Genomic DNA, 18,207 nt, shown 5'->3' on the forward strand with positions numbered 1-18,207 from the left:
GTAGTACAACCAGCAGTATTAAAACCAGACAAAAGAGAAACCTGGAAATATAATGTTCCCCCATATCTAGCTACCAGTGGATTATATTCACAAACAGACTTAGAAAAATTAAGAAATCATATTATGTTCCCAGCAGAAAAGCCTATAATTTTAAACACACTCGAAAGAGGGATAATGGGTCAAACTATACATAACTCAGGTCTTAAATTTTCAAACGTATTAGACGAAGAAACAATAAATAAAATCGCAGAATCGGCATGGGGAAAAATTTGGACAACTTTTACTAGTTTCGGAACTGTAAGCGCAGGATTTATAGGAATAATGATAGCGATGAAGGCAATTAAATTTATAGCTGATACGTTTATTCATGGCTACGCTTTATATAGTGTTTTCGGATGGTCCCTCCACTTATTAGGATCCATATGGGATTCAGTAACTAATGTACTATTACATTTAGGATCAACTTCTAAAAAACCAACGACACCAACAACCACAAGTCTAACGGCTACAACTACTGAAAAAGAAGAAGCTTCAGCACCAACAGAAGAAATTAGTCTACTGCAAGACAAAGAAGGTAATATCAACAAAGAAGAAGCGATTCAATTGTATCCTCAACTACATCCTAATTTAAATACCTTCCGACTATAAAATGGCAACCACATTTTTAAGCATTTTAAACTCCGTACTAAAAGAAAATTCAAAAGAAAACATCAAAATTAATTCAAATTATCAATCACCGGCAAACGCTATTCATCAACCTCAATATGTCACAGAAATAAGATATAAAAATTACATTATTTGTAGTACTAGTGATGACCTAGAATTATCAAAAGAAAACGCAGCATTTCGTTTAATTAAACAATTGACAAATGGAGAAAACTCCTTTTAGAAAACTGCAACAATAACATTTAAAATTAAACTAATTCAACAACTAAATGATTATTGTTATAAAAATGAAATGGGTCTTCCAAAATTTGCAGTTTTTAAAGCAAACACATCAGAAGTTACAGCAAATTGGATAACAATTTGCACAGTAGGAAAAATAAAAAAATCAGCTATATCAAGTGATTGTTTGACAGCAAAAGCAATATCAGCATTAATGACTCTAGCAACTTTACATAACATAGACAGATGTAATAATTTACTAAAAGATTCAATAACAGAATCTTTTTCAAAAATGACAATTGCAAACGAAAAGAAAAACTCCTTTACAAACACAACTTTTCCTTCCACTTCAAAATCCTATAAAGAAACTAAAAGTTTTAAAAAATGTAATTTTTGCTGGCGCCGCAAAAATAACATTTATCATAAATTATAAAAATAATAATACTTAATTCTGTTTCAGAAATGGAGAAAAAGAATAAAATGCTCTTAGTAATTTTTACCATTTTGATAGGAACAAATAAAGGTATATCTCAAATTATACCTAAAGATATTCCATTTACGCAAGCACCAGGGCTATATTACGAACCTCTAAAAACTATACAATTTCCTATTGGTGAAGTAAAAATTATTTATCATATTAATCATAAATTATTATTCAGTAAATTAACAAATTTCAAAAAACTGCATGAAGATTCTAAGACAAGTTGCATATTATTATGTATTAATATAAGAAATCTACTTGAACTTAAAATTAAAAAATTTGAAGAAATAATTTATGACACAAAGAAAATCATAAGTGAAACAGCAGAACCAGCACAAAAAACTGGCATTTTTAACTTTATAGAAAAAAAGGAAACAAATAATAATATTACAATGAGAACTTCAGATAAAAATACCTTTACACAACAAATTTTTATTTTAGATCCTCCTAATTCAAATGACATATACAAACAAATATATTTAATTAAAAAATATATTAAAACCTTACAAAATATACAAGAAATTCTCGTATCATCAATAAGTAATAAATGGCATCAATCAATTCCAATAAAATCAGAATTTTTAAATTATACCATAAATACTAGAAATCTTTTAAAGTTTTTGAAGGTCGAAGCATTCAACTCAAACAAAAATCTATTTATTGTATACTCATTTCCAAAAAGAATATCAGAAAGCTTTAATTTGTTTAAAATTTATTCATATCCAATGTTTTATAATCAATCTTTCATTTCTATAAAAATAGATTCTCAAATAATAGGCCTTTATAATAATAATAAGAAATATTTTCTAACCTCAAATCTAGAAGAAAAATTTACACTATTTATTAATCATGCAGAAGTAAATCCAACTTGTGAATCTAGCATATTAATCAATTCAACATATTATATGTAACTGCAAGTTTATTAAATCAAAAACATTTCCAATCTTAACTCCATTACTTCAACATAACTCTTGGATTTATGCTACACAAAAATTAAAACAAATTGATATTCAAAGTTTTAAGAAATCCTTTACTCAACTTGTCAGAAATACTGGAATTATGAAATTACCTTTTGATGGTTCAATAAAAATAAATAATCAAATTTTACCTATAGAAATCGAAGAAAAATCTAACTTACCTTTAAAAGGACCAATTGTTATTGAAGATGAAAAAGTAATTCAAAGTTTTAATACAAAAATTTTAAAAATTTTCGAAAATGAGTTAGATACATTAATTTTTAAAAATGGAAGTTATACTGAAGTTATTGAGATGCAAACATACAAAATTCATAATTATTTATTAATGATATTTATAATAATCATAATAATCAATTTATCTATTAGTTTAATATTCTATTTGAGACTAAAGAAAAATAATAAATTATTGAGTGCAGGAAATTTACTGAATAATTACATAAAAAATGAAGTATTAATCGAAACAACAGTAAGGGAAACAGGGGTATAAAACAATGAAAGAGAAAAATATTATTCTAAAATTATATTTATTTCTTTTCAACAATTATATACAAATATTCTGAAAATATATAGAATTATATTTTGTGCATCTCTTTCATGGTCAGAAATACTGAAAACAATAATTAATAATTAATTAAAATCCAATTTACAAATGGAAGTACGTTTACATAAATAGTATACACTTACACGCTCCACCCTTTTACGCCGTAATGCCCACTTCACACCACCAGCCATTAAAGGATTTCCTAAAGGATCTACTGATTCAAACATGTGACTTTTAAGGCAAGATAATCCCTCACTTATACTGCAGTGTAAATTAACCTTCCATTCAAATGGAATCTCCAAAGTAACATTGTATATATCGGTAAATACTTTTGTGTCTTTACTGAATAACGGTTTCAATTCTCTGTCAAACCACTTCCCATAATCACCAACCTAAAACAAAAAATATATATACATATAAAACTAGTTAATAAACAATAGAAACAGAACAAACAAAAAAACGCAATAATAATTTATACTTACTCGAACCAATTCGTTCCCCATGAATTTTACTTTTCTATTAAACAGGAAAAAACATTTCACAGTATTATAGAAAGTCTCAAATAAACATTTGTCCTGCAGTATAGAATCTTAGCGGCAGCAAATTCAAAAGGTAACTTAATAATTTTGCTGTCGTATATAATCTGAGGAACCTCTAACAAACTCCTTTTGGTACCATGCCAAGTAATCATCTCTTTATCAATCTAACAAACAAACAAAATTTCTTATATTAACAAAAATTTATTAATATAAACCTACAAATAAGAACAACATTCAATAATTGAATGATTACTGATAAATTACTAATATTAATAAGCACAATAATAGTAAATGTAATAATAAGTATTATTAATGGTAGTAAATAAGTAACTTAATAAATGTACTAGTAAATTTTTGTTTACTTACAATTCTAATTCTTGTTGTATCAAAAGTAAAGTATTTTCCTGCTAGGTAATGCAATACTTGAGGTATATTTATTGCAAACTGTCGAGATATTGCGTATCTTATTAATTCTCTTTCGGGTAAATCAGACCACCAATCTAAACCTCGGTACTTCTTTGAGTTATGATGAATCACGAATTGAGAAAAACTTCCAGCTCTTGGTTTCCAAAAATTTAAAGACTTTAAGGGTTTTGTCAATGTTTCAAACATAGATAAATTGCAAAACCTGTTTGAATTAAATAAATTGTTGCACATGGACTCCATTTCAGAAACCAGTTCATTCTTTATCTCTTTTCGGAAACGTTTTTTAACCGGCACTTCAAAATTGTCTTTCATTTTTCTCTTCTTACCTTCTTCAAGTATTATTTTTTCAAAGTACATTGTTCAACATTTTCTTCCATTTTTTTCTTCTTACTTTCTTCAAGTATTACATTTTTCGGTTCAATACTTTCTTCCCTCTTTCTCTTCTTACTTTCTTCAAACATTATTTTTCTCGAAGAACATTCTTCATCTAAAACAATGTCTTCATAACATTCCTCGTTCAAAACAATACTTTCATGACAAATTTCGCGAACACTACACTCTTCATCAATCTCCATATCACAAACCGAATAACCCATTTCACCCGATTCAAAATTTTTAAGATCATCTAAATCATTTAATACATCATCCAAAAAATTATCTAAATCAAAATCAAAACTAGCAAGAGACATTTCTATTTTTATAAAGAGGTATCATGTATATAAAAGAAAATATGAGTCGCGAGAAACAGATAATGGGAAACTGAATTTTGGACACAGGAAAAACAATGCATGTCCTGCCAAACACCCCTACCATTTCTTTTTTCAAACTCAAGAAACCAATTGAAAATTGTATTACATTAGATCCTAATGTATGAATAGAATGAATGTAACGGATTTCTTAAAATTGCTTTGTTTGAGCATGTTCGTTTGTCTCTCTCATGCTCAATCTGAGAGGGGAGGTGTTACGTCCGTAACCTATTACTCTATAAATTATATTACTAATGTATGTGTGTTCTTATAATATATTGTATTTACCTTATATATTTTTAACTCTTATAATCTATATTTTAATTATTGCATTATATTCAGTATATTTCTCTATTAAAATATTGTAATTATTATTTATACACATTTCTATTTTAGTATTATATTTAATACATTTTTTCTATTTTAATATTGTATTCTATTGTCATATATTATTTGCATATTTTACTATGTATTTTGAAACTGTAACAATCCAAGAAAGGAAAGTAATATTATTACTCATGTAAAAAGAATAACGATGAAGCGACAATTTGACAACCTTCTAAAAACGTAGGCCGGACGAAAGAAAGTAAAAGCAGCGAACCCCGAGAAGTTTAGGTGAACAACAAACGCCGAGAAACTTAACGAAAGGGCGCTACGTACAATCTCCCGGAGGAAATATCAACAACACATAGAGAAATTCTTTCGCTATTAACTAGCACAAGGAGAAACAAATTTTAGCACGTGTACAATTTTTCGGCATCTATACAGTTATGAAAATCTGATATAAAAAGGGCAAGCAGTTTCATTCAGCAGAGAGTAATTTTTTGAGAATCAACCTGTACACATCGATCTAGTATTGCTCTAGTGTAAAGAGTATATCATCAGGGTCAAATCATACCTAACAAATCAAAGTTGTCCCTCAGTTCTCTGATTTTGGCGAAACTTTGAAGAATTGTAGGGAAATACATGCAAATAAAAATTCCAAAAAAGATTATTAAAAATATTTAAAAATTTGTGGTTGTTCAGAGTTATCAAAATTTTTTTTTGAAATTTTGAAAACGCAATATCTTAGAGACATATGGATGGATTTTAATTATTTTTTCAGGGATTACTTATTATTTACAAACAATTAAAATGAAAAAATTTGCAAAAAAATTTTTTTTGTTTTAAATAAAAAATTAAAAAAATATTGTTTAAACAAATTTTTTGTTTATAAGCGTATCTTTAATTTTTTTCTAATAGCGATATTTTGATTCCTTAGGATTTCACGACTATTTTGACATAAAGAAATCGATGGAGACTCTTAAACTTTCAGAGATATTGTATTTTTTGTCTTTGGGCGCAGGGCTAAAAAGCGCACTGAAGCAAAGGTTCTGTGTACAAGGTAACGGTCAAAATTACCTAATACTCGCGTAAATTTCAATCGAATTGAAATCTTTATTTTTTAAATCAATTAGTAACATTTTATTAATAAATAAATAATAAATAAATAATATATAAATAATAAATAAATAAGAAATAAAACTCGTAAATTTTAATCGAATTTAATTCTTTCTTTTTTAAATCAATTAGTAATATTCTATGAATAAAAATAAATAAATAATAAATATTTATAAATTCATAAGAAGTTATTAAAAAGTAAACAAATAATTTGTCTGCGTAAAATAAAATAAACAAATTAATGTAAATTAAAAAACAATAACAAAATTAAGAAATATCTGAAATAAGTTCATAGTATATTATTTGACTACTTTTTAACTACTCTGATTTGTTCAACAAGCCCTACTTTAAATTAAACAACTTGTATTAATCATCAAAATGTAGTTAAAATAAATCAGATAAATAGAAAAATAAAAAAGTAATATATGATGGAAAAGTAACATTTTAGTCTTGTAACGCGACTGCGCGTCCGGAAAAGTGGATTTGTCAAATAGGGGGTTCTAAGAGTCTCATTTTTAAATCAGCAGTCGTTCGAGCACCCTCCATGTTTGAGTTGAGTCTACGCATGCGCGCTCCTTATATAAAGAATTACTCGATTCGCGAACTAGGTCTTCGCTTTATGTAAACGAATAAAATGTTACTTTTCCACTATATATTACTTTTTTATTTTTCTATTTATCTGATTTATTGCTTCCTCATAAAGGAAGCCTTATAGTGATGTCGATTTCCGAATTTTTTAGAACCAATTATTTTTACAAATTTTCAAGTGTAGTATATATAATTCGTCGAGAGGAACAAATGTCCGGATGTATGTGTGTATGTATGTGTGTGTGTGTGTATGTCACCGATTCTTGTGGACAAATTTTCTCTTACACGTCTTGACGGATTTTGATAAAATTTTGTAGGTGTATTACGGTCACGAATACCAAAAATCAGACAAAAGGATTTTCAAAAATATCTAAAAAAAAAATTTTTTTCAACAATTTTTTAATTTTTGAAAAAATTAATTTTTGGATTTTTTGAAATAACTTTTTTCTATATTAAATTTTTTATTAATTCTTGTCAAAATTGCATTCCTGACATAAAAACGAATCGATTCATGTATATAAAGTATATATTTTATCAAAATTTATAGAATTAATAAATGTTTTAAATTTTCACAAAAAATTGAAATTTTGTATTTTTTGACATTTTATCTTAACACTTTAAAATAATTATTCTAAAATAAAAAATTAAACAATTCGTATATATTATATTGAGGAAGCTTAATAATCATGAAATGAACAACTTATTTTAACTACTTTTGATGATTAATACAAGTTGTTTAATTTAATGTAGGACTTGTTGAACAAATCAGAGTAGTTAAAAAGTAGTCTAATAATCTACAAGGAACTTATTTGAGATATTTCTTAATTTTGTTATTGTTTTTTAATTGACATTAATTTGTTTATTTTATTTTACGCAGACAAATTATTTGTTTATTTTTTAATAACTTATTATTTATTTATAAATATTTATTGTTTATTTATTTTTATTCATAGAATATTACTAATTGATTTAAAAAAGAAAGGATTCAATTCGATTGAAATTTACGAGTTTTATTTTTTATTTATTTATTACTTATTTATTACTTATTTATTATTTATATATTATTTATTTATTATTTATTTATTAATAAAATGTTACACCAGTAATCGTCATTCTTTAAAAGTAAGATTTTCTAAACTCAATTATACTCATTGTATTTTGTCAATTCTTTTCTTTCTTGTTGGTTTTTAAATAAATCATTCTCTCAGTACATTTAGTAGGCTCATTGACTTATCCTCATCCCAAATTAGATTCATTTATGAAACTAATTTAAAACGAGGAACGTTAGGAATATTTAAAAAGGTTTCTTGTTTATTTGACGTAACAACTGTAAAAAGAAATGTCGTAATTTAGAAGACATTTTTATTGTTTTAGACATGAGAAGTGCCTTAAATTAAGGTCTTTTTGATCAAAATATTATACTGTCTTTTTACAGCATGGTTAACAACATTTTATCAATTTAATTAACTTTTATAAACATTTTAACAATTTTCTTGCAAAAGCTTTTGAATTTTCGGTGCAAGAGAACACGTTACCCAGGAGTTCAAACACATCAAATTTCTAATAGCATCGTTATTTAATTTATTTCTATGCTTCCTTATCGTGAGAGAACTGCGAGAAAAAATTCTTTTTGCTGATACAGATGTTGCTTAGATACATAATAGATCTTGAGCCATTCTTGATAAATTTGGAAATTGTTTTGAATGACTATGCCACCATTGTAACACATTATATTGTTCTTCATCTGCGCAACTTTGAGACAAGTACAGATCTATTTCTTTTCTCCACTGCTGATATCGTGACGTTTTATTTGCATTTTTTTCTTTATCATTTGTATTATTTGATTTAAATAACTTAAACAAATTAAGTTTTCCTCTACTTTCCACCATCTCATCGTCTTCTGTGTGGCTTGAAGTGCTTTGTCCTGTGGTCTATTTGAAAAATTATTTTTTATGAAAAAATTTCTATTTTTAATTATTTTTAAAAGTAACGATTACATTGAAACAAAAAAACTTTAAAAGTCAAGATGTTGCTTTTAATTTATTTATTTATTTATTTATAAATGTTGCTTTTATTCAATATTAAAATATCAACATCAGACTTCGAACTTATTAACTAAAGCCTACTATTTACTGCTTTTTTACGTTATGATACTATTTGAGTACTATTTAGATTTCAGTCATTGAAAAATACTATATTTTTAGAATTTCCACTACTTTAAATTAGCTAATTTTAGAAATTAAAAAGCCATTTTTAAAAATTATAATTAAATTCTTTGAAACGATTCAATTACTTTCAAAATTCAATTATTTTCAATATTTAGTATTTTCATAAAATTTCGCAAAATAATTCAATTATTTTTACAAAATTGATAAAATTTATCAAAAACTTAATTATTTTTATAAATAATAAAATTTTCACAGAAATTCAATTAATTTAGAATGGCATTTTCGAAAAAATTTCGAAAAAATCAAAAATTTAATTTCAATTCCTCAAAAAAATAAATTATTTTAAAAAAAAGTTTGGTGAAAATTCTCTGGAAGAATTTAATTATTTACAAAAATTCTAATTGAATTCTTTGTAAAATTGTATTTTTAAAAACTTTTCGCAATTGAATGATTTTTAATATCTATTATTTTTATAAAAATTCCAAAATTAATTCAATTATTTAAAACTCTTTTTGTAAAAATATTTGTAAGAATTCAATTCTTTTCATAAATAATAAAAATTTCTTAGGAATCTAATTATTTAAATTAGAATCTGCATAAATTTATTCGAAAGAAATCAATTATTTAAAACTTTTTATAAAATTCTTTGCAAGAATTAAAGTATTTTTGTAAATATATTTAAATTCTTTAAAGAATAAGAAAATTCGTTGCAGGAATTCAATTTATTAGCAGGATAAGAAAGAAGTAAATATTTTAAATGGAAGTTAGGACAAAGTCAGAAAAATAAAAAATATGGAATCGAATTTTTGTCAGTTTTGAAAAGTGTCAAAAACGAGTTTTTTTTGGTCGTCAAGTTAATTTTTTTTTTTATTTTAAAAACCATTTTTTCTACTCTTTTATTATCGAGTGCGAAGTCTGAAACAAATAAAAATATTAGTTGGAAATTATTTATTTATATCTCATAAATACCTCCGATTTGTAATAAAATTTTTGATAAATATCCTCGAACTTTTTAATCGACATAGCTGCCATTTTTTTCCCCACTCGGTTTCATAAAATGACTCGACTTTGAATCTGGGGTCCAAAATAAGGCTAGCGCAGTATACCTAATTACTTTTCTCGTAATGTTTCATCAGCTTTGCCCTTGCAGCTTTTAAAGCTTTTACTATGACTGCATCGATTTCACTCTGGTCCATTTTTTCTATCAACTCTTTAATTGACTCTTCAATTCGATCAACAAGCATATTTAAGCCGATTACTACCAAAGGAAGTGTAATATACTTCTCACCAGAAAGTGCTTGAGAAAGAATTTTGAAATGAACCAAATATTCGTTGACATTTTTCAACAGTTCCCAGTCATACTCAGATAAAAAATACTTTCTCAACTTTAAATTATTTTGACAAAGTAAACTTATGGCACGTTGCATCTTTGTTCCAGTTGCGATCATATCGTACGTTGAATTCCAACGTGTGGAAACGTCCATAGAAGGTTGTAGCATTCTCTCTTCAACAATGTCACAGCATCTTGTTAATTTTTCTTTACACTGCTCAGAATACTTAAGTATATTAAATAATTTTCGAAGTCTAAATAGTGGGAATTCAAGATTTGTCTCATCTGTTGCATTTTCATCGTCTTCTTCTATTATCTCTTTTCTTGCTTCCTCCTCTGCATCTTCATTGTCTTCAAAATCATCTTTTCCTTCTATGTTCTTAATTGAATCTATTTTCAATACTTTCAACATGTCCTGAACGCTTAAATTTAAAACGTGAGCGTAGCACCTGAAGTGTTGATCAATGCAGTCGAAATTCGGTATTAAATGCGACAATTCTCTCATAAACGTTGTATTTGCAGAGGCATTATCCACTGTAATACCAGCAATTTTCTCATTCAAATCATGTTCTGCAAAAGCGTTCTTGAAGAGTTCTGCAATTTCCTTTCCCGCGTGTTTTCCATTCGATGGTAAGAAAAATAGAGCTAGCGAGTGAATTTCTTATTCATCATTAATAAAATGCGCGGTTGCTCTGAAATAAGACCGATTAGCTATTGAAGTCCATCCATCAATGGTGTATGCTATTTTGGAGCAGTTAGTCTTTAATATTTTCATGACAACTCTTAACATCTCCTGGTATCTACAATCCGTTAAAACTTTTAATCGATTACGCATGGGAATGTCAGCTTCGGGGTTTAAATAATTAAAATATGCTCGTGTTTCGTCATCGTCAAAAAAGCAGAAGGAAAGAAATTTTTTTGCTAACCAGTCAACTGTGTTTTTCTCAAAAATTTCTTGAAAAAATACCTGAAATGAGTAAATCGAAAGTGAAAATTATATCATTCTTATATGTAATGTTTTAAATTCACTTTCCAGAAATATAATTTTTTAAATTTATTATTTATTAGTTATTTATTATTTATTATTTATTATTTATTATTTATTATTTATTATTTATTATTTATTATTTATTATTTATTATTTATTATTTATTATTTAATTTTTTTATTTATTTTCAAATAAGAAATGTTATAAAAGTACAAAAAACCTCCAAAAATTAAAAAAAAATATAATTTAACCTGTTTCACATCTTTCTCACTATTGAATTACAAAGCAAAATAATTACATGTAAAATAATAATATTATAATATTAATAAATATACGAATAAAATATAAATAATAAATAAAATAAATAATGAATATATAATAATTAAAATATAAATATTAGTAAATATAATTTTTTATGTTTGAATTTTATACTTCTTGGGTTATGTTTTTAAAAAAGCGATTTATAAATTTTCTTTTTTCGAGCCAAGAGAGTCTCCCTTTTCCGGATACGTTTCTTTGTAAACTTCAATATGAAATTTGTTAACATGCCGTTGTAATCCAGTTGTATTACTATTCGTCATTTTTATGATACATGGACCTTGTTCATTTAAATCTGGTGGACACAATTTGCACCGAGCCATTTTAGAATCAGTTCCTTGAAAAAATTCAAAGTACTCATCTAACGATTTCGCATTATTTTTTCTTCTTTTACTTCTACACTTTTTCTGTTCACCACTTAACAATCACATATAAAAATAAAAACAATTTGATTTACAGTTGAAATTTCTGACTAGTAAATATAAAAACTTTCATTCATTTGCTTGAAAAGGTTAACAATAGAATCTAAAATAAATTAAAAATTTGTATTTGAACCTTTGTGAAAACTGAACAGTTTCAGTCAAGTTCTCTTCACCTGCTTCCTCGGGATTCTTTCTTTTTCCTGACATTTTTGTGTTGTTAATAGCAAAATAATTATTTTAATTTAACTGTCAATTGACAACTTCATATCGACAAAATCGTTAATTATCAAACATAATCGAGCGATCATAATCATTTCTGGGTTCGATATGCATCACTATAAAGGACCACGCACAAAATACATTTAAATTGGATCCCAATCGATTTTTTGTAATTTTTTAATTGGAAATCTTTTTCCTGGCACAAAAAACTACTTTTCTACGTAGTTTCAAAAAAATCGATTGGGATCAAATTTATGTGTATTTTGTGCGTGGTCCTTACCGGTGACATCTTTAAATAAATTTGATCGAAACTTTTTTTATGTATTCTGTGCCTGGGAATAAATTTCACGAATTTTTACCTTCAAAAAATTAAAATTTATCTGATTACAAATGATTATAGAAATACAATTATGTTGAAACATATGTTAGAAAGTTCTCGTCATAATAATAAAATTTTTGGCAGAGTTTCAATTATTTTCATAAATAATAGAACACATCATAGAATTACAATTATTTTTAATACAATTTCAGTTAAATTCCTCAAAAAATGTAATTATTCTTGAAAATTTAATTATAATTCGTCGAAAAAATTTAATTATTTAAAAATTTGTTGATAAAATAGGTCAGAAGAAAAAAGCAAGTGAAGCTATCCAAATTGTTAGATAAAATAACAAAACATGACTATAATTTTGAACAATAAATCAATGAGGTTGAGTTCACACTATATATTATTACACATGTATTTTTTTGAGAAAATTATTTCATTTAAATTTGATCACTTTTCGAAACTAATTTTGTCCAAAATTCGTGTGAATTAATAACGAATTTTTATATAAAATTTTTAGGAAATTTACACTAAAAATTCGATAGGAATTCCGCATGTGATGTTTGCTGCAATTTTTTTTTATTTTCAACCATTATTCCAAACAAGTACGATATTCGTTGATTGCTAAAGAATTTTTTTTATTAAATTTTTAAGTAATTTCCGTTAGAAATTCCATAAGAATTGTATGTGCATATAATTGTTATCGCAATTTTTTTTTAAAATGTTGCAGAAATTTTTGGAAAAAAAATTTACTGTAACAACTACATGTACAATTCTTATGGAATTTCTAACGGAAATTACTTGAAAATTTGATAAAAATAATTCTTTAGCAATTAACGAATATTGTACTTGTTTGGAATAGTGGTTGAAAATTAAAAAAAAATTGCAGCAAACATCACATGCGGAATTCCTATTGAATTTTGAGTGGAAATTTCTTAAAAATTTTATATAAAAATTCGTCATTAATTCACACGAATTTTGGACAAAATTAGTTTCGAAAAGTGATCAAATTTAAATGAAATAATTTTCTCAAAGAAATACATGTGTAATAGTATACATATAGTGTGAACTCAACCTCATTGATTTATTGTTCAAAATTATAGTCATGTTTTGTTATTTTATCTGACAATTTGGTTAGCTTCACTTGCTTTTTTTCTTCTGACACAAAAAATAAAATAAAAATGTTCTATTTAGTACAATGGTCGATGAGCAGGGAAATTAGCGTTGTGGAAAAAGCGGATGTGGTGAAAAAAAAATAAAAATTGTTGCCTTATAATCTGGCATGGAAAAGGCTATAAAGCGAAAATCCTAGCAGTGAATGGTATTTATATTTATATGTAACGAATCAATAATCCATTAATTATAATTATAAATAAATTTTAAAAAAGGAGAGAATCCCTATTATAAGAAATATGCAAACAAATCAGCTAAATCATTTTCTGGAATGAGCTCGTATGTCAATTGTTACACCAACCAAAATAGTCTGTAATGACATTCCTCCTTAAAATCAAAATAAGTGCAATAACTTATTGCTGCAAGGTTGTTAACCCTAAGGACACAAATATACAAAGATTAATAATGATTGCCAAATAATGAAGCAACAATTATTGCAAATAATTTCGTTTGTCTTTGGCAATCATGGATTAATATACTATGGACTTGCTTAATTCAAAAGAAAGCAAAGTCAGCAAAAGCGATCCAAAGGGGTACTCCTTTGAAATATGGAAATAATAAATTATTTCAACATGGGACAACGATCCCTGAGGAATGTCAGAGTTGCAGATTTTCCCTCCAACAGAAATATAGTTTCTGGTATAAAAATTGACATCACAGTTCGATCAACGCAGTATTAATCGGTCATTAATAATAAGAAGACGCGGTCTTAACTGTCCCTTAATTAGATTTCTACACTAATTAAGGCAAGTTTTAACAACTCGGTTAATCGATAGTGGTGAAAAAGAATCAACACAAACGTAGAATTAACGCGAGTAAAATCACGGGCGTAAGAATTGTGTTTAAAATAATCGACATCTCAAGGGATCAAGCGAAGAATTATTGAAAATTACAATCGAGGTGATCAACACTAAACAATTAAACAAGGCCCATCTCTACGAAGTGGAGGTGGTAGGATAAGTTTAGCGGTAGGCGAAATATAATTATTGTAATGTTTACGCTTAAATTTTGAAAAGAAAAGGGAAAATAAATTTAAAACTTATAAGGGAAATAAATGCTTATTAATTAAAAACAACCTATCCTGCAACCATTTTTAGTTACTCTTTTCTAAATTCTAAATTTTTAGTAAATTAAACGGGGAAAAACGAATCTCGCATTTTAAACAATCAAGGATAAACCCTTGATTGGTTGTTGCAATTCGAAGAGGAAAACGTTAAAGAAACATAAAATAAAAGTAATTATTATTATATTATCAATTTTTTTAAAACAAATGTGCAACATTATTATTTATTTATTTCATTATTTATTTATATATATTTTTATTTTTGTGTCTGCATTGTGTCTGCTCGCCACATCTAAAGATGGCCCCCTCTGGAGTAAATTCTGGATCCGCCACTGTACTTTTGTGTGTGTTTTATGTATTTTGAGTGCATTTTGAGTGTATTTGTGCGAGTGTGTTTATTTTGAAGAATTTTATTATAATTTTTTTTATTATTTAATTTTTTTTATTTATTATTTATTTTCTTTATTTATTAATTTATTTATTTTTTGTGTTTGTATTTTGTGTTTATTTTGAAGCATTTTATTTTATTTTTTGTTATTATTGTATTTTATTTTTTTTTTTATTTTTTTGTGTGTGTGTATTTGTTTATTTTGAAGTATTTTATTTTTTATTTATTTATATTTACTATTTATTATTTATTATTTTAGTAATAAGTTCTGAAATGTGACCTACGCATTGACATCCCCTATCTATACTAGACTGGTCCTAACCTGGTAATAGCTAGGAGATCCATTTATGTGTTATACAAATTTTTAGGAAAATAAAATTATTAAATCTAGGATAACGATTTTTTATACATTTAAAAAATTGTTTAAATAAATAATTATTATTAATTACTAACTCATGACACAAAGCACTTTTAAATTAAGCACTTTTAAATTTGTGTTTTTTCTAATTTTGCAATAAACTAATTTCAAAATTATGAAATGAAAATATTTTACGATTTTAACAATTCAGCCATTGTTTAAATAAATAATTGTTGTTATTTACACAAGCCATTATTTGTCACAAGCCATCTGGAAAATTGCATTTTATTCTAATTTTACAATCAACTAATACGAATAATATGAAATTAATTTTTCTTTAAGATGTATAAATTGAGAATAATTTATGATATTAACTATTCAGAAATTGTGTGAACATATAATTGTTGTTTTATTAAATTTTCAGTCATATTATCTTGAAGCTATCAGTTTTTTATAATTTTGCAGGTAATTGATGAATCGTTAAAATCATAAAATATTCTAAAGTTTTACTACTAAAATTAAAAGTTGATTGTAAAATTTTAAAAAATGCTCTTTCTACGTTGTTTGTGTAAAAAGTTATTAAATTTTTGTTCACTTATTTTAAGTTTCGTTTAAGTTGGTACAAAACTTTATGAGATATTGCAGTTTGAATGTGGGCTAATTCACCCAGAGGCTAGCCAGGCCCTACCTGGACTTCCTAGTTTCATTACCAAATATTTTTAAGTCCAAACCTAGAAATTTTTTTTCAACAAGAAATTAATGTTTATAAGGTTTTAGAATAATGAAAAACGTGTTTTTAACCAAAATTTATCGACACTTTTTTAAAAAGTGGATCGCCCACATAATTAATTAGCAAAAATTACTAAGTCAAAATAACAAATATTTTTTAGACCAACAAATTAATGTTTACAATGATTTATAACAATGAAAAACGCGTTGTTAACAAAAATGTATACACATTTTTTTTAATATTATATCAAAATATTAATTTATGAATATTTATCGTTGAATATTATTTTATTATTATTTTTGTTAAACTATTTATTTATTTAAGAAGAAAGAAGCTATCAATTATCCGAATCAAATTTTTACTAAATAAATTAAATATCTTAAATTCACTTTCTATAATTATAATTGCCTATGAATTGAAATACTAGGCTTACCATCTTTAAGAAACTTCCTACGTTATCATTAAAATAACGTAGGAAGGGATAGTATATGTCAAAGAATTCGGAGAATCTCGGGGTGCATGTAGCTCAGTGGTCAGAGCAGTCTACCGGCAATAGAAAGGTCGTGGGCTCGCATCCCACCATGCTACTGTTTTTTTCTGGATTCTTTGATAATTTTGAAATTATTAATTAATTTCGAAAATATTTTTCAGATTAAGCAGGTTTCTGTATTCGGGCAGCTGTGCTGTCGATACATATGAAATCTAAGAGTTTATAGAGATTTATTTAAGATATTTAATTTATTTAGTAAAAATTTGATTCGGATAATTGATAGCTTCTTTCTTCTTAATATTTAACTGCCGAATGATAAATTTACTTTCTATAATTATAATTGCCTATGAATTAAAATACTAGGCTTACCATCTTTAAGAAACTTCCTACGTTATCATTAAAATAACGTAGGAAGGGATAGTATATGTCAAAGAATTCGGAGAATCTCGGGGTGCATGTAGCTCAGTGGTCAGAGCAGTCTACCGGCAATAGAAAGGTCGTGGGCTCGTATCCCACCATGCTACCGTTTTTTCTGGATTCTTTGATAATTTTGAAATTATTAATTAATTTCGAAAATATTTTTCAGATTAAGCAGGTTTCTGTATTCGGGCAGCTGTGCTGTCGATACATATGAAATCTAAGAGCTTATAGAGATTTATTTAAGTTATTTAATTTATTTAGTAAAAATTTGATTCGGATAATTGATAGCTTCTTTCTTCTTAATATTTAACTGCCGAATGATAAATTCACTTTCTATAATTATTTATTTATTTATTACGGTGTATTAGTATCAATAAATATTTCATTAAATCATCAAAAGCAATTTTTTTTCAAAATTTTTTTTACTTTTTTTTAAAAATTAATGTCAAAAAAAGTTTTTGGGCGATTTCAATAATTCCATCGACACTATTTTTGTCTTGAATCCAATTTTCAAAGATTTTCTATGTAATGACATGAAAATATGAAAAAGTAAATTTAACTTATATTGTTAGAAAACAGGCAATAGTTGGAATCTTTGATAGTAAATACTGCTGGCTCCATTTGTGGACAAGAAGTAACAAATGGTAATTATTCATTAAATAATTTAATAATGTTACTAATATCGAAGCAAATAAATCTAAAAAAATGTAAAGATTTTATGAAATTATCAACAGTTAAATTTGAAACATATAATTAACCTATAATTATATGTTATATAACATACAATTTTAAACATATTATAATATATGTCTAAAATTTAACTGTTGATAATTTCATGAAACCTTTACAATTTTTTACATTTATTATCATTTTTTTTTATCATCACATAAAAAAATATTATATCACTGTTAACTAAAAAGGATCAAATTGCAACGAATTGATCTCAAAAAGTGGATAAAATTTAAATTTGATCTCAATTTTTGGATCATTTTGATCCAATTGGGGATCATTTCTTATGGAAGCATTATTTTACTGCAAATTTTAAGCAAAAAAAATGTTAACCGCAGATTTAAATTTCCAATATAAGTAACAGTATAAGACTAACTAACTGGTTGATAGTTTTGGTTCTATATTAATTAAATTAAATTATTATAATTCATCACAGTTGAGGAAAAATTCCAACATACGAAAT

General features: G+C 25.9%; 2 protein-coding genes across 2 annotated transcripts in view; one reads left to right on the top strand and one right to left on the bottom strand.

Moving 5' to 3' along the window:
* LOC122506320 overlaps nt 1-18,207 on the top strand; it is a 105,783-nt gene that overhangs the window by 42,575 nt on the left and 45,001 nt on the right. The gene's annotated exons all lie outside the window — the stretch shown is intronic.
* Nucleotides 9,898-12,056, bottom strand: LOC122506311. Its single transcript, XM_043618424.1, has 2 exons — nt 12,023-12,056; nt 9,898-10,766 (listed from the first exon to the last, which is right to left on the bottom strand). Exons 1-2 carry the CDS (start codon nt 12,054-12,056, stop codon nt 9,898-9,900), a joined length of 903 nt encoding a protein of 300 aa, XP_043474359.1.

This window comes from Leptopilina heterotoma, unplaced genomic scaffold (genome assembly GCF_015476425.1).
Source record: "Leptopilina heterotoma isolate Lh14 unplaced genomic scaffold, ASM1547642v1 Lhet_407, whole genome shotgun sequence".
Lineage (NCBI taxonomy): Eukaryota > Metazoa > Arthropoda > Insecta > Hymenoptera > Figitidae > Leptopilina > Leptopilina heterotoma.

Bases quoted from the DNA above. Each gene is read 5' to 3' on its own strand.
- LOC122506311 (XM_043618424.1), bottom strand. From the start codon at position 12,056: ATGTCAGGAAAAAGAAAGAATCCCGAGGAAGCAG. The intron at 10,767-12,022 runs GTGAAGAGAACT...TTCACTCGCTAG, and splicing joins AAAGAATCCCGAGGAAGCAG to CTCTATTTTTCTTACCATCG.